Here is a 20,031-nt window from a genome sequence, read left to right as displayed (position 1 = left end):
CTTAACCCCTTTTGAGTCCGACTTGGATCGTATTCGAATTAGGGTCGTTAAAAACCTCTCAAGGTCATTTGGGGGCTTCCTGTTCAAACATAGGTAGTATTCGAACCAAAGAGAACATAGCTGTCGGTACCCTCTTGATCGGCGCAACGCCAAAGCCACTGGGGGCTATATGGTCGTATTCGAACCTTAGCTTAACCCCTTTGGTCCGGTTTACTGATCTTATTCGAATCAGAAACCCCCACCTTTTGAATACAGGATTAAATTATGCTTGCCTTTTAGTTTTTTGTTGTTTCAATATTACAAATAATTAGCCTGGTCTTCTTCACCGGCTTGGCTATTTGACAACACAGCCGCCCGGGTCATTCACACCGGCGGCTTACGGATTAAAAGGCGCAACCTACCAAGGTATAGTAGTCATTGGTATTCAAAAAAGCATTGGCTTCTCATAAAGATTGAATTATCAAATTCATCACCTGGGTTATTTAAACCGGCGATCTAAGGATCAAAAGGGACAATGTATGGTTATTATTTATACGCACTTACCTGCTGCATTAACTACAGAGTTAGTTTCAGCCCTTGCCCTTTATTTATATCTGTCTCTGTTTCCTATTATGGAAAACGTATTGGCTATAAATTGGGTGTTTTAACCCGTTTGGTTCTAAGCTGCCAAGCCGGTCTTTCCTTTGTATTTACAGGAACAGAGTTCAAACATTGCAGAGACAAACATTAAATACGATGCATACATTGGCATCAGGAAACAAAGAAGTCACATAAAAGTATTTTATGCGCGATGGCATAAGCAGAACATACGGTGTTTTCACAACTAAGTTATTACAAGGCTTTATAAGCCCTTAAAGATGATCATTGTTCCTCCCTCACCGGTTCACCACCTTCTATTGGCTAGAAGTTGGGTTTTGACCAATCAAAACCATTCACGACGACAAATTCGGCTTCGTCGTCGATCAGGCCGACCGGGTCAACTTCCGGGGCAAATGCGTCTTCTCTCACTGGTGGGATCAAATCTGTTACCTTGTATGAGGGAGTGGCCATCTTCTTATTCTCACTATCAAAAGCCGGCTGGTATTTATCAACATTGGTGTCATCTCCAAGGGTAGTTGCCTGAGGCCGGACTCCGCGCACGCAAGCCATGAAGTCATCCTGATCAAAAGGAGACCCGTCTTCCTTCACGGTGGGATAACCTCTTGCCAAGTCTGCCGGGTCTAGGTCTGGCACCCAAGCCTTGGAGCGGGTCAGGGCATTCAAAGCTCCAGCTCGCGCGCAGGAGCGTTTTACTTCTTGAAACCTGGCACGAAGGATGGACAGTTTCTTCAGGACGTCGCTAAGCCGGTTGGGTCCTTGATTAGCAGGAGAGATGGCGGCCAGAGCCCGCTGTGCGCCAATATACAATTGTTCAACCAAAGTATATACTGCCTTTAGTTTAATCAATGGGTCTTGGCTCAGATTTTTGCTTCGAGGGCCTGCATAAATTTTACACGCACAGTTGGCGGATTATACTTCGGATCGGCAAAAAGCACACAAAAGTTAAGGTCAGATGGCTTACCAAATATAGCGGCTACCATCTGAGACACCCGGCCCTTTAACCCGTTCAACTCTGTGGAAACCTCTTTCAGAGTTGTCTCGGCCGTATCAGCACGTTGGGTCAGAAGCGTTTTTTCCTCTTCCCAAGTTTTCTCCTTGGCAGCAAAGCTGGTCTTTAAATTTTTCGTTGCAGAGAGACTTATTTTCAGTTTGGAGTTAGCAGATTTAATTTCTGCCTCCTGACTCGCTAGCCGGGTCTTCGCGTCAGTCAATTGAGAGTTCAATTCAGATAAGGCATTCTGCAAAACATTCAGATGAGTCAAGATTTGGTTTCCAATTCAAAAATCACGATTCAAGTCTCAAGTACTTTACAAAAAACCACTTGACACTTGGGGGCTAATGTATGCCAAATCAACTTTCTATGATTCTACAGACATATTTAAGTCCCAAGCACCTTACAAAGTAACAGCACTTGGCACTTGGGGGCTAATGTATGCAGTTCAGCAAGTTTCTCAAAGGTTAAACCGGAATATTAAGTCCTTTGAATACAGTACCAAACAATTTGAAGTACCGGTTCATTTATGATCAAAATGAACCGGCCCTTGGGGACTACAGGTGAAGTTGTGTTCTATTAAAGTCAAGAAAAACTTCAAAGGTAAAGGTCTCGGCCTATATTTTAAAGTCTACAGGTCATTCTAGTTCCCTCATAATCTGAAGACTTGGGGGCTGAAGGAATACAGATAAGCCGAAAAAGCATACCTCGTATTTCAATTGAAGCTGTTTGACCATTTCAATCTCAGAGTCGCGGATGGAGTGTACATGGTTGAGATAGCCGGATAAAATGTCATTGGCATCGAGATGGTCATAGTTGGCAACATCAAAGCGAACTTTTTGCCTCTCCAAAGCCTCTTGTTTTTCTGTACACCGAGCCAGCACGGTTGGGTTCCCCGGTTCAATGAAGCGGCTCCCAGTAATCTGAACATCTGGTGCAGACGAAGACGGCGGGTTAGCTGAGCTTGACGGTCCGATTGTGGAAGGATTCACAGTGGTCTCGTCAAATGACGGCTCAGGAGGATTTGCTTCGGTGTCAACAGGCGGATCTTCTGGAGCATCTGTTAATGGAGAAGATGGCCTAGCCGGGTCAGATGCCAGCACCGGCGGGTCTTCCGCCGGCTTAGCTGCCTTCGCTTTCTTGGATTTAGCTTGGCCACTAAGAAAAAATGTTGCACGGTTGTTAGTATAAAGGTACAATTGAACAACCCGAAAGAAAAGGAGGATTTCTGGTTACCCGGGAGCAGTCTTGAAAGCCGGGAATTGCGTCTGCGATGAGTCGCCAGAAGAGCGAGACACCTCCTGAAAGGATAAAATAGAGTTAAAAGAAATACAAGGAGAAGAATCCATTAAACAGAGTTAAAGACAGAAATAAGTAAACCTCTTTGCACATTTCCGAGGGGTCTGTTGAAGAACGATAGCTGGTTCATCTTCAATCCCAGCTTGACGGCGGCTTTCATGTTGCTGCTTTTTCAAACGAAAGTTGGGATCCAAGTGAGCTAAAGGATTAGAAAACCTTACTTTACGGATCACTCGTCGAACTTTGTGTCCTGATAAGGGCTCTGAGTCAGAGGAAATGATAGTTACCTCTGCTTCCCAGGCCTGACTGGCCCCAGCGTCATCCTGGTAATGATCAGTGTCAATAAGATTGTTAAAAAATTGGCCAAGGGAATCAAGGGCTACCTCCGAATCAGACGTGTCATCTAGCTTCATCAAATCTTCAGCAGTGGTCTTCTTTTTCTTCTTCGACTTCCGGGTCGTTTTCTTGGCATTCATGGCGGCGGCTTTCGCTTTCTTGGCAGCCTCGTGGTCATATTTCACTTTCCAAAAGTCAGAGTTGTCCTGCAGACATGCAAAGACAAGATGAAAGGTCAGTGTTAAACAATACGGCTGGGTAAAATACAAAGGAAAAGAGATCAGAATATCCTTACTTCTGGCACTGGGTTAAGCTTACAGAAGGGATTTAACCCAACAATACTGCAGTCTTCATATTTCCCATTCACCAAAAGGTTTGACATTGAGACAATGTCTTCTTCGGTTAGTTGAACCGGGCTATGACAAAGAGAGTCGTTCGGGCCTCCACCATATTCATACATCAACTTTGACCGACGGCTTAAAGGAATAACCCGCCATGAGATCCAGCAGCGGGTCAGATCAACTCCAGTCAACCCGTTCCCTAACAGAGCATTGATCTTTTTGATGGATGGCATCAATCTCTTGCGTTTAGCAACAGTGAGTCTATCTGGAAGCGCGAACTTGGAGTCAAGACGATCGGGGCGGTAACCCGGCAGTGGCGTCTCGTTTGCTGGTGATATGTCCTGACAGTAGAACCAAGTTTGGTTCCAGTCCTTTGGGTGACTTGGTAAGACTATGAGAGGTAAGACAGCACCCTGCCGGCGCTGAATTGAGATGCCTCCAAGCTCTAAGCTAAGGTCGTTGGTGCACTCGTTCTGCCGTTTCAGATAAAAGTATTCTCTAAACAGCTCTACGGTCGGCTCTTGCTGAAGATACACCTCACAGAGCACTTGGAAGTTACAAATATTAGATATGGAATTGGGCCCGATGTCTTGAGGATGGAGTTTGAAAAAGTGAAGGACCTCTCTAAAGAACTTTGAGCCGGGCGGTGAGAAGCCACGGTTCATGTGGTCAGTAAAAATAATCACTTCGCCGTCTCTTGGATTGGGTCGTTCTTCTTCCGGGTCAGGGGCACGGTAAGACATGACGGCTTTTGATGGCAGAAATCCTATGATGAATAACTCTTTTAAACGTTCCTCGGTTATGGTTGAGGGAACCTAGTTACAAATGGTTGGCGTTTTGGACGGCATGATGTGCAAGGAACTGAAAAAAGCAACATGCCGGTTCAGTTTAACGATGAGATTAACAGTTAATGGATGAAGATGCAAAATGAGTAATGGCGGCTTAACTAAGGGCTAATGACATATAAGGAAAAGAAAGTCGGTGCGGTAAGCCGCCATGACTATAGATTCTTTCAGAAAGTGGATTCAGCTAAGTATTGGGACAAACAAGTTTCCCAAAATGGTTGATATTATTTCAGATCAAATAGGATGTTCAAAATGAAAAAAATTCTAGACCTAAAAATACAGTCCAGATGAGTTCATCAGATCTAAACATAGCTCTTGTACCAGAAAAAGGAGTCTGCTAATATCAAAAGGAGGCACCAAACAGCTACTGCAAGAACATACATCTCTTTTGGATCAGAAAGAGGAGGCAGTAGAAGAACTATGAAGAACTATGATGAACTACGAAGAACACGCAGGAGCTTGGAAACCCTAATGAAGATCTGAGGCATGAAAGAAAGAAAGCTTACGGTTGCAGGTCTACTGCGGAGGTCGCCGCGAGTTCTCTGGATCGGTTCAGGTCGATGCAGCGGCCAGAGTCAACAACGGAGGTGAGGCGCGGCGGCGGCGAAGCTCGAGCAGTGGCAGGGACGCAAGAGGAAGAAGAGAGAGAGAGAGAGAGAGAGAGAGAGAGAGAGAGAGAGAGAGAGAGAGAGAGAGGGAGAGAGAGAGAAGAATGAGGAAGGCCGGGGCGAGCCTATTTATAAGGAAGGATGCGAACAGACGGCGCGAAAATCAAGGGAGAACCGAATAATGGTTATCCAGCTATATAGGCGCCTCGATTCTAATGGTTATCCAGCTATATAGGCGCCTCGATTCTCGGGGAGCATTAAAGATAAAAGATCCGTTGGAATATGATGTCATGAAAATCTTTTGCGCTTTCAAGAGATGACGTCACGGCGGGTTACAAGGGAATTTCAGTAAAGATAAGAAGATGGATTTTTTTGGCTAAGTATGGAAGATTGACAAAGAACAAAGTTCAAAGTCAACCTGGGGCCTAATGTTGGGGATATTACTATCAGCTGAGACCCGCCCAGGAGGGGCCGGATCAGCCCCAATGGCGGGTTATGCAAGAAGCCCAGTACACATCCAAGATTGTAGTTTATTAAGTATTATAGAAGGCCCAAGGGCCTGAAGGCGGTTTAAGGCCTGATATTATGAACCGCCATGTGTAAGAAAAGACTTGTAAAGAAAGGCATGTAAAGAAAGTCACCGAGCCGGACACAATTATGAGCCGGCCGGGACTCTGTAGGCCACCAGGCGTCAACCCATGTATATAAGGGGACGACCCGGTGGCGGCTTAGGGCGAGAGACAGCAAAATCGATAACCAAACCGACGAGTTGAGCCTCTTGGAGATCGAAACCCTAGCAATACCAAACCCAACTAGACGTAGGCTTTTTCCTTCATCGTAAGGGGTCAAACTAGTATAAAAACTCTCTCGTGTCCTTTGTCCCGATTAAACCCTTTTAAGCTTCCTAGTGCGATGGCCCTACGACTAAGTCCTTGCTCTAGGACATCTGTCGTGACAATTCTACGACAAAATTTGTTCCGTATTTTTCCTATGCTATAAGAGAATGATATGCTTCATTCAGAACCATTGCGTTCACTTTAGTGTCTAGTCAACATGAAATGGTATGTCTTATCTTATCATACATTTAGTCACTTCTTTTGCACTTCTACTTCCTTAACTGAAGTTTTGTTTTGATACTTCAGGCTCCTGAATAAATGTGTGATGGCTATTTCATTATTATGCAAAAGCTTTTCGAAGTTGTTGATAAACATATAAGAAGAGGAACTTTGATAAGGGATCTGAACATGAGGAGACTTCCAATCCCGAGTGAGAAGCTCATTTGGCTACTTGAGTTACTGGTATAAAGAATTTGTCTTCATGAATGTAGTCCCCCCCCCCCCCCCCCCCCCAGCAACATGCGCGTGTGTCCTGCTTTTCTTTTTATCATGTACTATGTGTTTAACTACAACAACAAAAAAGCAAGGAAGACGGTTTTTCATGTTGTTGAGCAAATAGCAAAAATTACCATATTGCCGGCTAAGGTTATGAAAAACTACTTATTTTTTTATTTTTCAAAATGCTACCACTGTTTTGGTTGGCTATTCCAAAAAAACAAGTAAATGAATGATTAATTTTTAATTGTGATTATGACATGAAGGGCCCACCCGTCAGGTCCACGTGGCAAAAAAAGTCAATGCCATTATGTAAACAGTTAATTTGACCGTTATGACTGGGCAGGGTCCACATGTCAGCTTGTCTCCCTTCTCTTTGTACACCGCCCGGCGCCCAGCCCCCTCCTGCTACTCCCAAGCCGGCCCATGCTCCCCGTCGGAGGAGAAGCGGCGCCGAATAGTAGCAGCGGCGTGCGGCGGGCAACAAGCAGCAGCAACAATGGGCGGCAAATGGCAGTGGAGGCAAGCAGCGGCAGTAAGCAGGAGAGGTGAAAAGCAGCAGCAGCAGCGGCAGCGGCAGCAAGCAGCAGCAGCGGGCGGCAAGCGGGAGCGACGGCATGCAGCAGCGGCGAGCGCCGGCGGCGGCTTAGGTCCGGCTATGTCTGGCCGCGGTCATGCATGGTTAGTGGGTGAGCTAGCTAGCTAGCTCCGGCTGGCCGCAGTCATAGACCCGATTGCTTTTTTAGAAAATGTACTAGCGTGGGAAGCGCGGCGTGCATCACGCCCGTGACTGGTTCTATCTCCGGCTATGTCAGTCTTTTGCCGAAATAAACAGAAAAACAACATCTATTAGGCGGGAAAATAAAATGGAAAAGAGAACACGAATTCTATCTTTACCCATGATCTGTGTAGGCACGTAATAAACATTAAATAATTTTCAAATTTAGTAAACCGGCCGGCCTATTAATTTTTTTCATAAGCACATATTTTCCCTTTTAGTAAGTAAAAATAATGTGATGGACGCTATAGCAATATGTATTTGGATTCATTCTTACATGGCCTATTTGATCAATAGTGATATCGAATGGAATTTTTACCAATGTGTAGACCCTATAGGAGGTAAATATTTCTTGTCTAGTTTGTGCATCTTTTTCACCTATATATCATATCTAGTTTCTACTCGGCACTCTTTCATTCTCTCTCAAACATGGATTTATTTGATAAAAATTCAAACTTAAAATTTTGCAAGCAGTTTAAACCCCAAAATTGTCGTGGTGTAAGAATGAATAGTAATTGGCGAAGAGCTTATTTTAATGCAGTACCTGTGAATGGCTAATCTGATAATAGGACGTTCAACCCAATGTGCTTTTCGAACTGTGATATAGGATAAGTGGTATATCCATACATCGGGAAATTTTTGCAACCAAGGCCTAACTGGTTCTACAATGTTTTTTCTGAGAAAATATTGCTCTACGCGGACTTGTATTTTTCTCTTTTTCTTTGAATCGGTCAAAGAAACAGAAATAGGGAGTGGAGTGAAGAGGTTTGTCGAGTGACAGTTTTTATTTTCATATTGCCTCTTCTCATTGGTTGCTTATAGACTGACATGATGGAGCACGCCGTAGAAATGGCTTCAGTGACTACAGTGTGGTTGAAGCCTTGATCTGGTTGGCCACATAGGGGAGAAAGCGAGGTAGACGACTGAAACACCATCGGCTATTCTCTTGCGTAGGTGAACACGTCTAGGGAGGAGTCTTAGTTTATTTTTAGGGATTTTTTGGTATTTCTTCTGGATTACTATTCACGTGAATGGATAGTGTTGATTTACTATTTTTATCGTTCCTGTTTATTCGGGTTTATTGTCCTGGATTACAATTCAGGTATTGCTTTGGCTTATGGTTTGGATGGGATTAGTGTTTCCGGTTTATTCAAATGTTGTTCCGTGTCGCTGGTTTTATTGTTCCGGGTCGATGGGGGAGGAGTCTCAGTTGTTTTGGTATTTTTTTGGATTGCTGTTCACGTGAATGCATAGTGATGTTTTACTGTTTTTGTTGTCCCGATTTGTATGGGTGTATTGCTTTGGGTTACAATTCGGTAACGGTTTCAATTTATGGTCCGGGTGGGTTAATGTGTTTCGGTTTATTCAGATGTTGTTCTGTGGTAGTGATTCTACTGTTCTGGGATATTCGGGTTTGTTGTTTCACTTTATTTGGGCTATTATTTTGGTTATAGTTCTGAGTTTATTTGGATATTGTTCCAGTTTTTGTTTGAATAATTGTTATTGCACTGATCACTGATGTCATGGTGTAAAACTGGACATTAATCGCTCAAGAACTTATTTTTGCCACGGGTATTGTTCATGCAAATATATTGTTTTGGTTTACTATTTTGTGCCTCCATAGCACCATCACTGAAAATGATCGGGAGACGACCAAGACGTTTGTGCATCAGTACGCCGGGAAAGAGCAATGATGTGTACAAAAATCCTAAATCTTAATCCTCTATATAAGGATGCGAGGGTGGAGGAGGGGGAGAGAAATGATGATGCAAGAGCGGAGGAGGGGGAGAGAAATGATGAGGACGCAAGGGTGGAGGAGGGAGGAGAGAAATGATGAGGACGCGAGGGGTGAAGGAAGGGAGTGAAATGATGGGAAAAAATATCTTAGTTTTTTTTTCTAATGCGGATTTTTTCTTCAGGAGTATTGTTCACATAAGGGGGATTGATCGGTGATCGCGGTTCATAAGCGATTACTGATTGTGCGTGGTTACTGTTCCTGCTTTAGTATATGTAACTGAACAGTACCTTTAAAAAATAAAAAAATCAGAAAAATTAAACTCTTCCCGTTTATTATATGTCGCTCTTGGTTTATTTGGATATTGTTTCAGTTTTTGTTCAAATAATTGTTGTTGCACAGTTCACTAATGTCATGGTGTAAAAATGGACATTAATCGCCCGACAACTTATTTTTGCCACGGGGTATTGTTCATGCAAATATACTGTTTCGGTCTACTGTTTTGTGCCTCCGTAGCACCATCACTAAAATTGAGGACGTATTTCCCGATGAGCTACCACCGGTAATACCTCCTCTTTACTGAATCGAGCACCACATCAACCTCATCCCCGGCATGCTTCTGCCGAACCGAGTCGCTTACCGCGTCAACCCCGACGAGACCAAAGAAAGTAAATGTCAAGTTCAATGCCTACTTGACAATGGGTATGTACGCGAGAGCCTTAATCCTTGTGTGGTTCCGGTGGTTTTTGTGCCTAAGAAGGATGGTAGTTGGCGAATGTGCTTCAATTATCGCCGTGTAAACTCCTTTACCATTAGGTATCAGCACCCCATTCCCCACCTAGATGATATGCTAGATGAACTAAGTGGTGCCACCATATCCTCTAAAATTGACCTTAAAATTGTGTACTATCAAATTTGTATGCAAGAAGGCGATGACTGGAAAATCGCTTTTAAAACCAAGTTTGGTCTCTATGAGTTGTTAGTCATGCCTTTTGGTTTATCTCAAGCACCTAGTACCTTTATGTGATTGATGCATCATGTGCTTACTAAATTAATTCGAAAAAGTGTTGTAGTCTATTTTGAGGATATCCTTGTGTTTAGTGAAACTCTTGATGACCATGTCAAACACGTTAGGGAAGTCTTGCAACTTCTAAGATATGAGAAACTTTATGCCATTCATGATAAGTGCACATTTGGTGTAGACAAGCTCATTTTCTTCGGTTTTGTTGTCTCCTCTAAGATCATTGAAGTAGATGAATCTAATATTCATACTATTAAAACTGGACCCCAACCCACCGATTAAAACCATGTGCGCAGTTTTCTTGGGTTAGCCGATTTTTCTCGTCGCTTTGTGAAAGACTTTAGCACCGCTGCTTCACCTTTACATGCTTTGAGTAAGAAGAATGCACCATTCATATGGAATCCCTCACAAGATACCGCGTTCAGTGAGTTTAAGAATTAGCTAACACATGCACCATTGCTTGTTTTACTCAATTTTGATAAAACATTTGAAGTACATTGTGATGCTAGTGGTAATGGCATAGGTGGCGTGTTAATGCAAGAGAAATGTCCGATAGCTTATCTAAGTGAGAAACTATCCGGCCCACAATTGAACTACCCCATATATAACAAAGAACTGTATGCATTGATGAGAGTTTTGCATGTTTGGGAGCATACCTCGGGCCTAGTGAGTTTGTTATTGACACAGACCATGAAACTCTCTAATGCCTACAAGGCCAAACCAAGTTAAATAAAAAAACATGCCAAATGGAGTGAATTAATATAATCTTTTCCTTATGTCATCAAATACATTAAGGACAAAGAAAATGTTGTGGCAGATGCTCTTTTCCCACAAGCGTATGTTAATTACTGGACTTGAGCTAAATGTGATCGATTTTGAGCATATCAAAGATTTATATGAGCATGACGCATACTTTGTGTTACCCTTTGCCAAGTGTCAAACTAACACTTGTTTGGAGGGTTAGTATATGAAAGATGGGTATCTTATGCGTCGTACTAACAAACTTTGCAGCCCCAAGTCTTCTTTGCGTTTCCTCTTTTTGCAAGAGGACTCATGAGACATTTTGGACGTGACAAAACTCATGCCACGCTCTCCAACAAATACTATTGACCCAAGATGTTTCGTGATATGGCGTGTTCAACCAACCGTTGTTCCACATGCCACAAAGCCAAGTCAAAAACCCAATTTCATGGCTTATACATGCTTCTTCCAGTTGTGTTTAAATCGACTGAACGGACGCCTTACCGACATATTGCCTTACCCGTAATGTAAAGTGGTAGTAATTTCTTTTTACCAAAATTGAAGCAGTGATAGTACTGATAGTTTTATGCTATATACCTTGCACAATGCAAGGTGTTTAGGAAAACAAGCTATTTTCTAAGTACCAGTGTTTATTTGTAAAAGGTAGACATTTAATTATTATCCTCCCATAAAGATAAACACTGATGTCTAAGAAAAACTGGGCCACCTCCTCTAAATACCTTGCATTGTAGAAGGTCTCAGTTGGGCAAACGACACTCCTAATTATCTCCGGTACCAGTGATGGAGCAGCCACGTTACTGGTCGTCGTCTATCGTCACTCACGCACGCACGCACGCAGTGGCAGTTCCGTGCGCCGTAATGATCCTCGTCCCATGGAGGGGAGGGGAGGGTTGGTTTACCTAATACGCTTAGCCGCGCACCTAAATCTCAAACCCTTGATCCCCGTCCCTCACCCGCACCTGTTCCAGTCAAAGCGGCCTTCTTGAGACGTGGAATCAGTAGGCCGCCACTGCGCCAACTGCCCTGAAATCTGCTTCACACCCTTCAATGAATCGCATCGCAAGATAAAGAAAATACAAACCAAGTTATTTATGTGTTGACCCAGGATAGCCCATACATGAGCATGCGCGATATGCGGCCACGATCCGCCGATACTACAGCGCTAGTTAATTCCGTAGGCAAGGCGTGAACCCAGATCACCAGGCGACTGATGCTGGCACGGTGCGTGCCTTGCGAGTACTTTACCAAAATATTTCTTCGAGAATGGGTTCTTTAGCGTTTCCGGCCCTACAAATTCGTGACATGATCTTTCTTCGTTCCCTGTTATACAGGCCTGCAAGCTTTTTCTTCTCTCATTTCTACTACCTACTATTACGATCTCATACCATACTCTGGACCCTACATGTCAGTCCAAAGTCAAACCAAAGTGTATCATGATCGTCCTTGGGCCAAAGTCAAATTGCCTTGCCCCCCAAAAAAGGTGTACTTGACACCCTTGGGCCAAAGGAATGCACACGTACGCGTACAGATGTTTTTATTCCAGGCACAAGTCAACAACAACACCAAAGCGAAGAGAATAATTTTCGGCTCAAAAAGAAAGAAGAGAATAAATTTTGTTTAATTTGTGAGACACGAATAGAGCCGTTGCCTTTAGTAGTATTTTCCCTCCAATAAGCAACCAACCCTAACTACTCCTACACTCCCATAACGCTTCTGGTGAGAAAAAGAGGGAGCGCACGTACTCCCCTTCCCCCAGACGCCAAACCCATTACCGCACCGTTGCCATGATAAAATCAAATCCAAGCCCTGGCTATTTATCTATCTATCTACGCACACTGCTGCTCCAATCCATCATCAGTAAATCTGTTCAAGCCTCTGTGATTCGTCCCTTCCCATCTTCGCCAAGATCTTCTTCGTGTTTCTCTGCATTGCCAGTGGTCGGTTGCCCGTGCAAGAAGATGCAGGAGGCCTCGTCGTCTTCTCTCCCGGCGCTGAGCAGCGCCTACCAGCCTCTCCCGTCGCTCTACCTCGGCTTCTTGGCGATATGGGCGGCGTCGGGGATCTCCTGGGCCTTCAGCTCATGGAGGAATCGGCACTTCCAGGTCTGTCGAATCCTGCCTTTTAATTTCAACAATTTTCTTCTTCTTCCAGAACTATATGAACTTTAAACAGAATTTTCAGTATGTAAACCCTGCCTTGGGCGTCTGATTAAATTGACAGGGGATATTGCTTTCGTAATTCCGTTGTTGGTTAGTTCTATAATTTTGTTTCTTTTTTACAACAGGCGAATAACCTTCAATGGATCCTGGCCTTGGTTCCCCTGATCAAAGCTTTGCAAATGGCACTCTCGTTTCTGTTCTGGTGAGCAGTCTGATTCTTTTTTGGATCTTTTTTCCCTTTCATTTCACTAGGTTCAGTTTGGCAACTTTCAAATCTGAAAAAATGTGAACAAGCCCCTGAAGCTGCTGCAGAAGGTCTGAATTTGGGTGGCGTGTCTGCAGGTACTCGTGCGTACACCTTCACACATGCTCGCTGTGGATGTCGTTCGGCGTGTACGTGACGGGGATCCTCTTCCAGACGGCCTCCTTCGTCTCCTTCATGCTCATCTCCCACGGTTACTGCATCATGTACGAGCGCCTCTCCATCAGGGAGAGACGCACGACTGCGGGGCTCGGATGCCTCCTCTACCTTAGCCTCATAGGCTATAAAGCCGCAGTCCCTTATTTCACCGTAAGCCGTCTGTCTTCTTCTGCGATTTATTTGTTTGGGGATTCTATACAATTAGCTATCTAAGAAGCCAGATGATGAGAAACTGTGCTCTGATTTTGGAACAGGGTTTTCTTCTGATGAACTACTTCGCGTCATTCTACATCATATTCCGCCGCACGTCGCAGTGCCTGCTGGTTCTGCGTGAGCAGCTTAATTTCGTGGAGGAGGAAGACATCCATTCACTGCATGGGACACTCAACACCAAGTACACAATGTTTAAGTAAGCAGTCCTTATTCCTGACCAACACTTACAGTATTTTACTCTTAAAATAATAACTCATGTGCTTAGCTCCTTGTTTTCTTCTCTTCAGGAGATTTCAGGGTACAATGCAGGTGGCAGCAGTGGCATTCATCATGGTAACTATGGACTGCCCATGCACGGCATTTTCTTATGGTACAAACAGTGACAATGTTTACTGAACTGTGATAATGCCATTTGTGTGTTCAGGTGTACATGAGGGCTGATGATACGCCGGATAACTACTGGTTCCGCGTGTTGGTACGCGAATGGGTGCAGTTCTGCATCTTCATGTACATTGGGTGAGTACAGATTATCGACAGACAGGGTCGTTAGAAGCAACCGAAACACCATCTTGAGCTGAAATGTGACATGAATTCCAAATGTTCAGGTGGAACTTCAGGATCCCTGAAGCATCACTCCACCTGCCGGTCATGCCCTTGATGAAGTCAAACTGGGAGATTACCATGCCACCCATTTACAGCGTGGTATGGTCACCTAACCTCAGTTCATTTCTTTAGCATCTTGTGTTCTTGTGGTCTGAAAAACTCGACTGAAAAGCCCGTGCTTACTGTAACGACGCAGGAGATGGATGCAGCCGATTTCAGAGGCCTCGTCTCGGACCAGTGGCATGTTGGAGTGGTAGGCAACACTGCACATATTAATTCAGCTATTTATTCATCATTTTTGTTCTAGAACGTTATGATCGCAGACTTATCGCATTTAAATCTAACACCTGGTGGTACTGCAGAGGACTTCTCATGCCGACGCGTGCTACTCTTCACAGCCGTTGCTGGTGCTAGTTCAGAATCCTAGCCCGAAGGTCTCCCGTGCCGCCGTAGCTTCAGGTTTCAGTTGAAGGAGGACAAGCCAGGTTCATTTGTGAGGACCGGGAGATGCAGAAGATGACATCGACCAACTGCCTGATCCGGAAACCGGTGATAGGACGGTTGGGTTGCAACGGAGAAATATTGGGCGCCACGGCGCAGTAGCTCTCTGTTAGCACTAGGAAAGAATCTGCAGTTTTTCTGTAAACTGACAAACAGAGATGCGTTCGCTTCTTCAGCGGTGAATCCACCTTTTTTGCATCCCAAAGTATATTTCGTTCTTCTCCAAGTACAGCAGGATTTTTCACATGTGAAAGACACGATCCAAAATGAATGAGTAGCAATTCCATTTTTCATGAGATGGTGTGCAATACAATTAGAGCATCTACAGCTAGAGCCCCCGTTTCGGCACCAAACATCCGGCGGTTGGGCTCGGCACTGTCCGGACAGAAAACTTTGACCCAACAAGACCTGGCAAACTCAGACCAAAAGTCCAGGCTGACCGGGCACCCCCCAATGCCCAGCTCATATGTGGGTTGGATATAGGGGCGCCCGGATGCGTCCGACATGTCGGATCGGACAGGCAGGAAACATTCCAAATCCATTAGAGATCAAAATCTTCATATGGCTACTGCTTCACAATCGCCTTTGGACTGTTGATCGCCAGGCGGCAACTCGAGCATCCCGAGTGTTGTGTTCTGTGTTGCCAGGAGGAGGAAGATTTAAATCACATGCTCCTCAGTTGCTCCTTCGCTAGAGATTTGGTACAGCGTTCTCCTGCCTTGGCGTCTCCATAGGTTTACGCCGACCCCGGAGGAAAAAATTCAGGCCTGAGCAATGCAATTTTTGGTGGAAGACGTAGGAAGATAAACACTCTGGTTTGCCTTGTGTTACGCTGCATCTGGCTGGAACGAAAAGCAACTATGCCTTACATGGTTACACGATGCATAAATGAAGAATTCAAACTGTGGATGCGAGCTAAGATAGGTGGGATAGCGAGAGATGTAACGAAAGAAGTCCATATACCCCCCTGAACTCTCAGATTTCGAGCGCATCACCCCCTCCCCCCCCCCCCCCCCCCCCCCCAACTGTGAAACCGGGTTCTTAATCCTCCAATACCACACAAATCACCCCCTGATGGTGTTTTGGGTGGTTTGAGACGCCGGTTTTGCACACGTGGCGGCCGCGTCACCTGAAAACTGCATCTCCTTAGTTGGAACCCCTTTTTCTCTGTCAGAAACTGGCCGCCACGTGTGCAAACCCGGCGTCTCAAACCACCCAAAACGCCATCAGGGGGTGATTTGTGTGGTATTGGACAGTCCACAGGATTAAGAACCCGGTTTCACAGTTGGGGGGTGATGTGCTCGAAATCTGAGAGTTCAGGGGGTATGTGGACTTCTTACGAGATGCAAATACCAAATACTTTTAGTACGCTAATACGGGCGGGAGCGTCCGCCTTACTATGGTCGCTTTGGCTATGTAGAAATGGTTGTGTTTTTAATGGCAAAATCTCTTCTCCTATGCAGGTTATTTACCGTTGTACGCACTGGCTTCGTATGTGCTCTACTCTGCACCGAACGGAGTACCAACCGCTGTTCAAGGCGGTATGTATGCGGTTGGAGCGGGTGGCCAGGGAGGTTTTTACCCAACATGGGTGGCAGCATAATCTCCGAATCGGTCCACCTTCTCCGTCGACATAGGCATAGTTTCGGCCCCATATGGCTTTACCATTGTTGTCGTTTTTATATTTTTTGTCAGACTGTTTGTTTGATGGTTGTGTGCATCTTAACTATGCAGAGGCCAGGTGTCGCTCTTTATATTTTGTATCCGCTCGATGCTACATTTTGAGTTAATAAAAGCGTCCTTCATCGAAAAATCTTTGTTTCTCTGTGGACTGCACTGACTTTCAATGCCATTGTAACATACTGTAAAACTCCTCCCATCTTAACACAGAAAGCGCGCAAGCCTTTTGCGTGTGCTTGAAAAAAATCCACTCCAAATTGACTGTCCATCAAACTGAGCGCACTTCTCCTGCGTCCACGCCGCTGCCCACCTGCACCCTTGCTACCCATTCGGGTCGTTGCCCTCTTCCACCGTCCTATATGTCGTTGGCGACTACCTTGTCTGCCACCATCAGCATGGATGATACCTGGGCGAAATCCGTGGGCATCCTGGACTTTGGCTACCGATCTGTCCGTCGTGGCTGCGGGAAAGAAGAACTCGTCGGTAAAGCCCGGCTCGGTTCCAACCTCCTAGTGGCCGGGAATCCCTCATAGCTTTTTGGAAGACACCACCGCCAAGGAGACGGTGTACCACTGACCGCAACTCCAAAGGCACCGGACAACGTCAGGCATGCCCACCTATTGTTCGACAATATGCCCCGACAAAACCCAGTACATTCTTTGCCCCATATGGCATTTGCATTGGTGGATTCATTTGTTGCACCTTCCATTTGATCAATCTAGGGATGGTAGTTTAGTTGCCCGTATATTCTGTTGGACGAAATAATGCTAAACATTATTAATGATGTCAAGAGCATTAGCCTTTTGATATGGGGGGTATCAATTCCCCTTAATTTGAAGTTAGGCAAACATCGCACACTAAAAAAAGAAGGCAATCAAGCCAAGAGGTGCGATATTCACATATTTTGATAATGTTTTGTTGGTTGATTCTTGGTTGGCCACAAGCATGGATCCAGTATGTGTAATCGAGCAAAATGGCGTCAAATATTGGCAAAAAATCCACAAACTATATCATGAGCAAAAAACACTATGTGGAATCGCACCCAATCGCTACTGACCACAATGAGGGCTCTCTTCTACATAGATGGTTCACCATCCAAAAGAACGTGAGCGAGTTTGTTGGTTTCTACAAACAAGTGGTTGTCCGCAACCAAAGTGGCATAGGAGTCCAAAGCCATATGCAAGTTTGGCCTCGACTTTGTACCAACATATCGAGAAGCCACTCACTTTGTCCCACTGTTGGATGAAATTGAATAATAAGAAAACAAAGTGGCAAATCATCCTTGAAGACCTCCAAAATGGCACCAAGAAGATGAAGAAAAATGATGGATCTAGCTCCAATCAATTAATTGGATTGGAGGATGAAGAAGGAAAAAATGGAGTGGCGAGCATACAAGCCACCATACCAAAGAGGAACCTATAGGTGATGGGAAACAAGTAGGAGAAGGACAGGATCACATGTGATGGCGCGGCAAGGAAAATGTCTGCCACATGATGGGACACAAGTTTTCATAGTCAATCAAAACCCCGTCGGTACATGTCATATAATATGCTTAGCTGGCCTTCAAGGATACTCGAACATGTATGGGTACATTGGTGCACCCCTGCAGGTATAAATTTGTTCGAATAGTTACATTTGCGGTTATAGACGACTTGGAGCCTGTTAACTTGTTCCTAGAACAACTTCAACTTAATAGTTAAAACTTGTCAACCATGTGAGTGCCTTGTGGGTCCTTCCTCGTAGGGTTTGTGAGGGGGAAACCAAGGCAGTGTTATGATTGTGGTTAGGTAGGTGCACTGACTAGTGGATCAACGTTCCTTTACTTCTTATGTGCTTTCTCACCTCATCAATAAACACAAGTTATAACGTATCTCTATAGAATGCTTAGTGCTTGCAGCAGCTAAACCGTACCCCTTCTTTGACAATGTGGAGTACTAGCTTAGGTATGATGTAAGCCTTGCGTAGTGAGACATGTAATCATCCTTGTTGGGAACACGGTATTTTAAAAAGAATCCTGCGATCACGCAAGATCTATCTAGGAGATGCATAGCAACGAGAGGGGAGAGTGTGTCCATGTACCCTCGTAGACCGAAAGCGGACGCGTTTAGTAACACGGTTGATGTAGTCGAATGTCTTCGCGATCCAACTGATCCTAGCACCGAACGTACGATACCTTTGTGTTCAGCACACGTTCAGCTCGATGACATCCCTCGAGCTCTTGATCCAGTTGAGGACGAGGGAGAGTTTCGTCAGCACGATGGCGTGTTGATGGTGATGATGAAGTTACCGGCGCAGGGCTTCGCCTAAGCACTACGATGATATGACCGAGGTGTGTAACTGTGGAGGGGGGCACCACACACGGCTAAGAGAAGACTTGGTGTGCCTTTGGGGTGCCCCCTCCCACGTATATAAAGGAGGGGGGAGAGGAGGCCGGCCCAAGGAGGGCGCGCCATAGGGGGGAGTCCTACTTGGACTCCCGGTCCAAGTAGGATTCGCCCCCCTTCATATTCCATCTAGGAGAAGGAGGAAAGGAGAGGGAGAGGGGAAGGAAGGGGGACCGCGCCCCCTCCCCCTAGTCCAATTCGGACTACCCTTGGGGGCGCCACCTTGTGGCCTCCTCTCTTCTTCTCCCTTATGGCCCATTAACGCCCATAACTTCCCCGGGGGGGGGGTCCGGTAACCCCTGGTACTCCGACAATCATCTGAAACATCCCGATGTCCAAATGTGACCTTCCAATATATGAATCTTTACCTCTCGACCATTTCGAGACTCCTCGTCATGTCCATGATCTCCTCCGGGACTCTGAACAAACTTCGATTCATCAAATCATATAACTCATAATACAAATCGTCATCGAACGTTAAGCTTGCGGACCCTACGAGTTCAAGAACTATGTAGACATGACCGAGACAAATCTCCGGTCAATAACCAATAGCGGAACCTAGATGCTCATATTGGCTCCTACATATTCTACGAAGATCTTTATCGATCAAACCGCATAACAACATACGTTGTTCCCTTTGTCATCGATATGTTACTTGCCTGAGATTCGATTGTCGGTATCATCATACCTAGTTCAATCTCGTCACCGGCAAGTCACTTTACTCGTTCCGTAATACATCATCCCATAACTAACTCATTAGTCACATTGCTTGCAAGGCTTATAGTGATGTGCATTATCGAGAGGGCCCAGAGATACCTCTCCGATACATGGAGTGACAAATCCTAATCTCGATCTATGCCAACTCAACAAACACCATTGGAGACACCTGTAGAGCATCTTTATAATCATCCAGTTACGTTGTGACGTTAGATAGCACACAAGATGTTCCTCCGGTATTCGGGAGTTGCATAATCTCATAGTCAGAGGAACATGTATAAGTCATGAAGAAAGTAATAGCAATAAAATTAAACGGTCATTATGCTAAGATAACGGATGGGTCTTGTCCATCACATCATTCTCCTAATGATGTGATCCCGTTCATCAAATGACAACACATGTCTATGGTTAGGAAACCTTACCATCTTTGATTAACGACATAGTCTAGTAGAGGCTTACTAGGGACACGGTGTTTTGTCTATGTATCCACACATGTATCAAGTTTCCGGTTAATACAATTCTAGCATGAATAATAAACATTTATCATGATATAAGGAAATATAAATAACAACTTTATTATTGCCTCTAGGGCATATTTCCTTTAGTCTCCCACTTGCACTAGAGTCAATAATCTAGATTACATAGTAACGATTCTAACACCCATGGAATCTTGGTGCTGATCATGTTTTGCTCATGAGAGAGGCTT

General features: G+C 44.8%; 1 protein-coding gene across 1 annotated transcript; it reads left to right on the top strand.

Annotated features, from left to right (window-relative positions):
• The first annotated feature begins 12,377 nt into the window (after nt 1–12,377).
• Nucleotides 12,378–14,837, top strand: LOC125548549 (uncharacterized). Its single transcript, XM_048712124.2, has 9 exons — nt 12,378–12,749; nt 12,932–13,008; nt 13,149–13,377; nt 13,482–13,636; nt 13,728–13,773; nt 13,865–13,956; nt 14,046–14,142; nt 14,240–14,296; nt 14,406–14,837. The coding sequence occupies exons 1-9, from the start codon at nt 12,432–12,434 to the stop codon at nt 14,511–14,513; spliced, it is 1,179 nt and encodes a 392-aa protein (XP_048568081.2). The 5' UTR covers nt 12,378–12,431; the 3' UTR covers nt 14,514–14,837.
• The last annotated feature ends 5,194 nt before the right edge of the window (nt 14,838–20,031 follow it).

This window comes from Triticum urartu, chromosome 3A (genome assembly GCF_056163025.1).
Source record: "Triticum urartu cultivar PI428250 chromosome 3A, HENAU_Tu73, whole genome shotgun sequence".
Classification (NCBI taxonomy): domain Eukaryota; kingdom Viridiplantae; phylum Streptophyta; class Magnoliopsida; order Poales; family Poaceae; genus Triticum; species Triticum urartu.
Note: the sequence above shows the minus strand (reverse complement) of the source record. Positions and strands in the feature narration are given on the sequence as shown.

Bases quoted from the DNA above. Each gene is read 5' to 3' on its own strand.
- LOC125548549 (XM_048712124.2), top strand. From the start codon at position 12,432: ATGATAAAATCAAATCCAAGCCCTGGCTATTTATCTATCTATCTACGC. The intron at 13,637-13,727 runs GTAAGCAGTCCT...TCTTCTCTTCAG, and splicing joins ACCAAGTACACAATGTTTAA to GAGATTTCAGGGTACAATGC. The intron at 14,297-14,405 runs GTAGGCAACACT...GTGGTACTGCAG, and splicing joins ACCAGTGGCATGTTGGAGTG to AGGACTTCTCATGCCGACGC.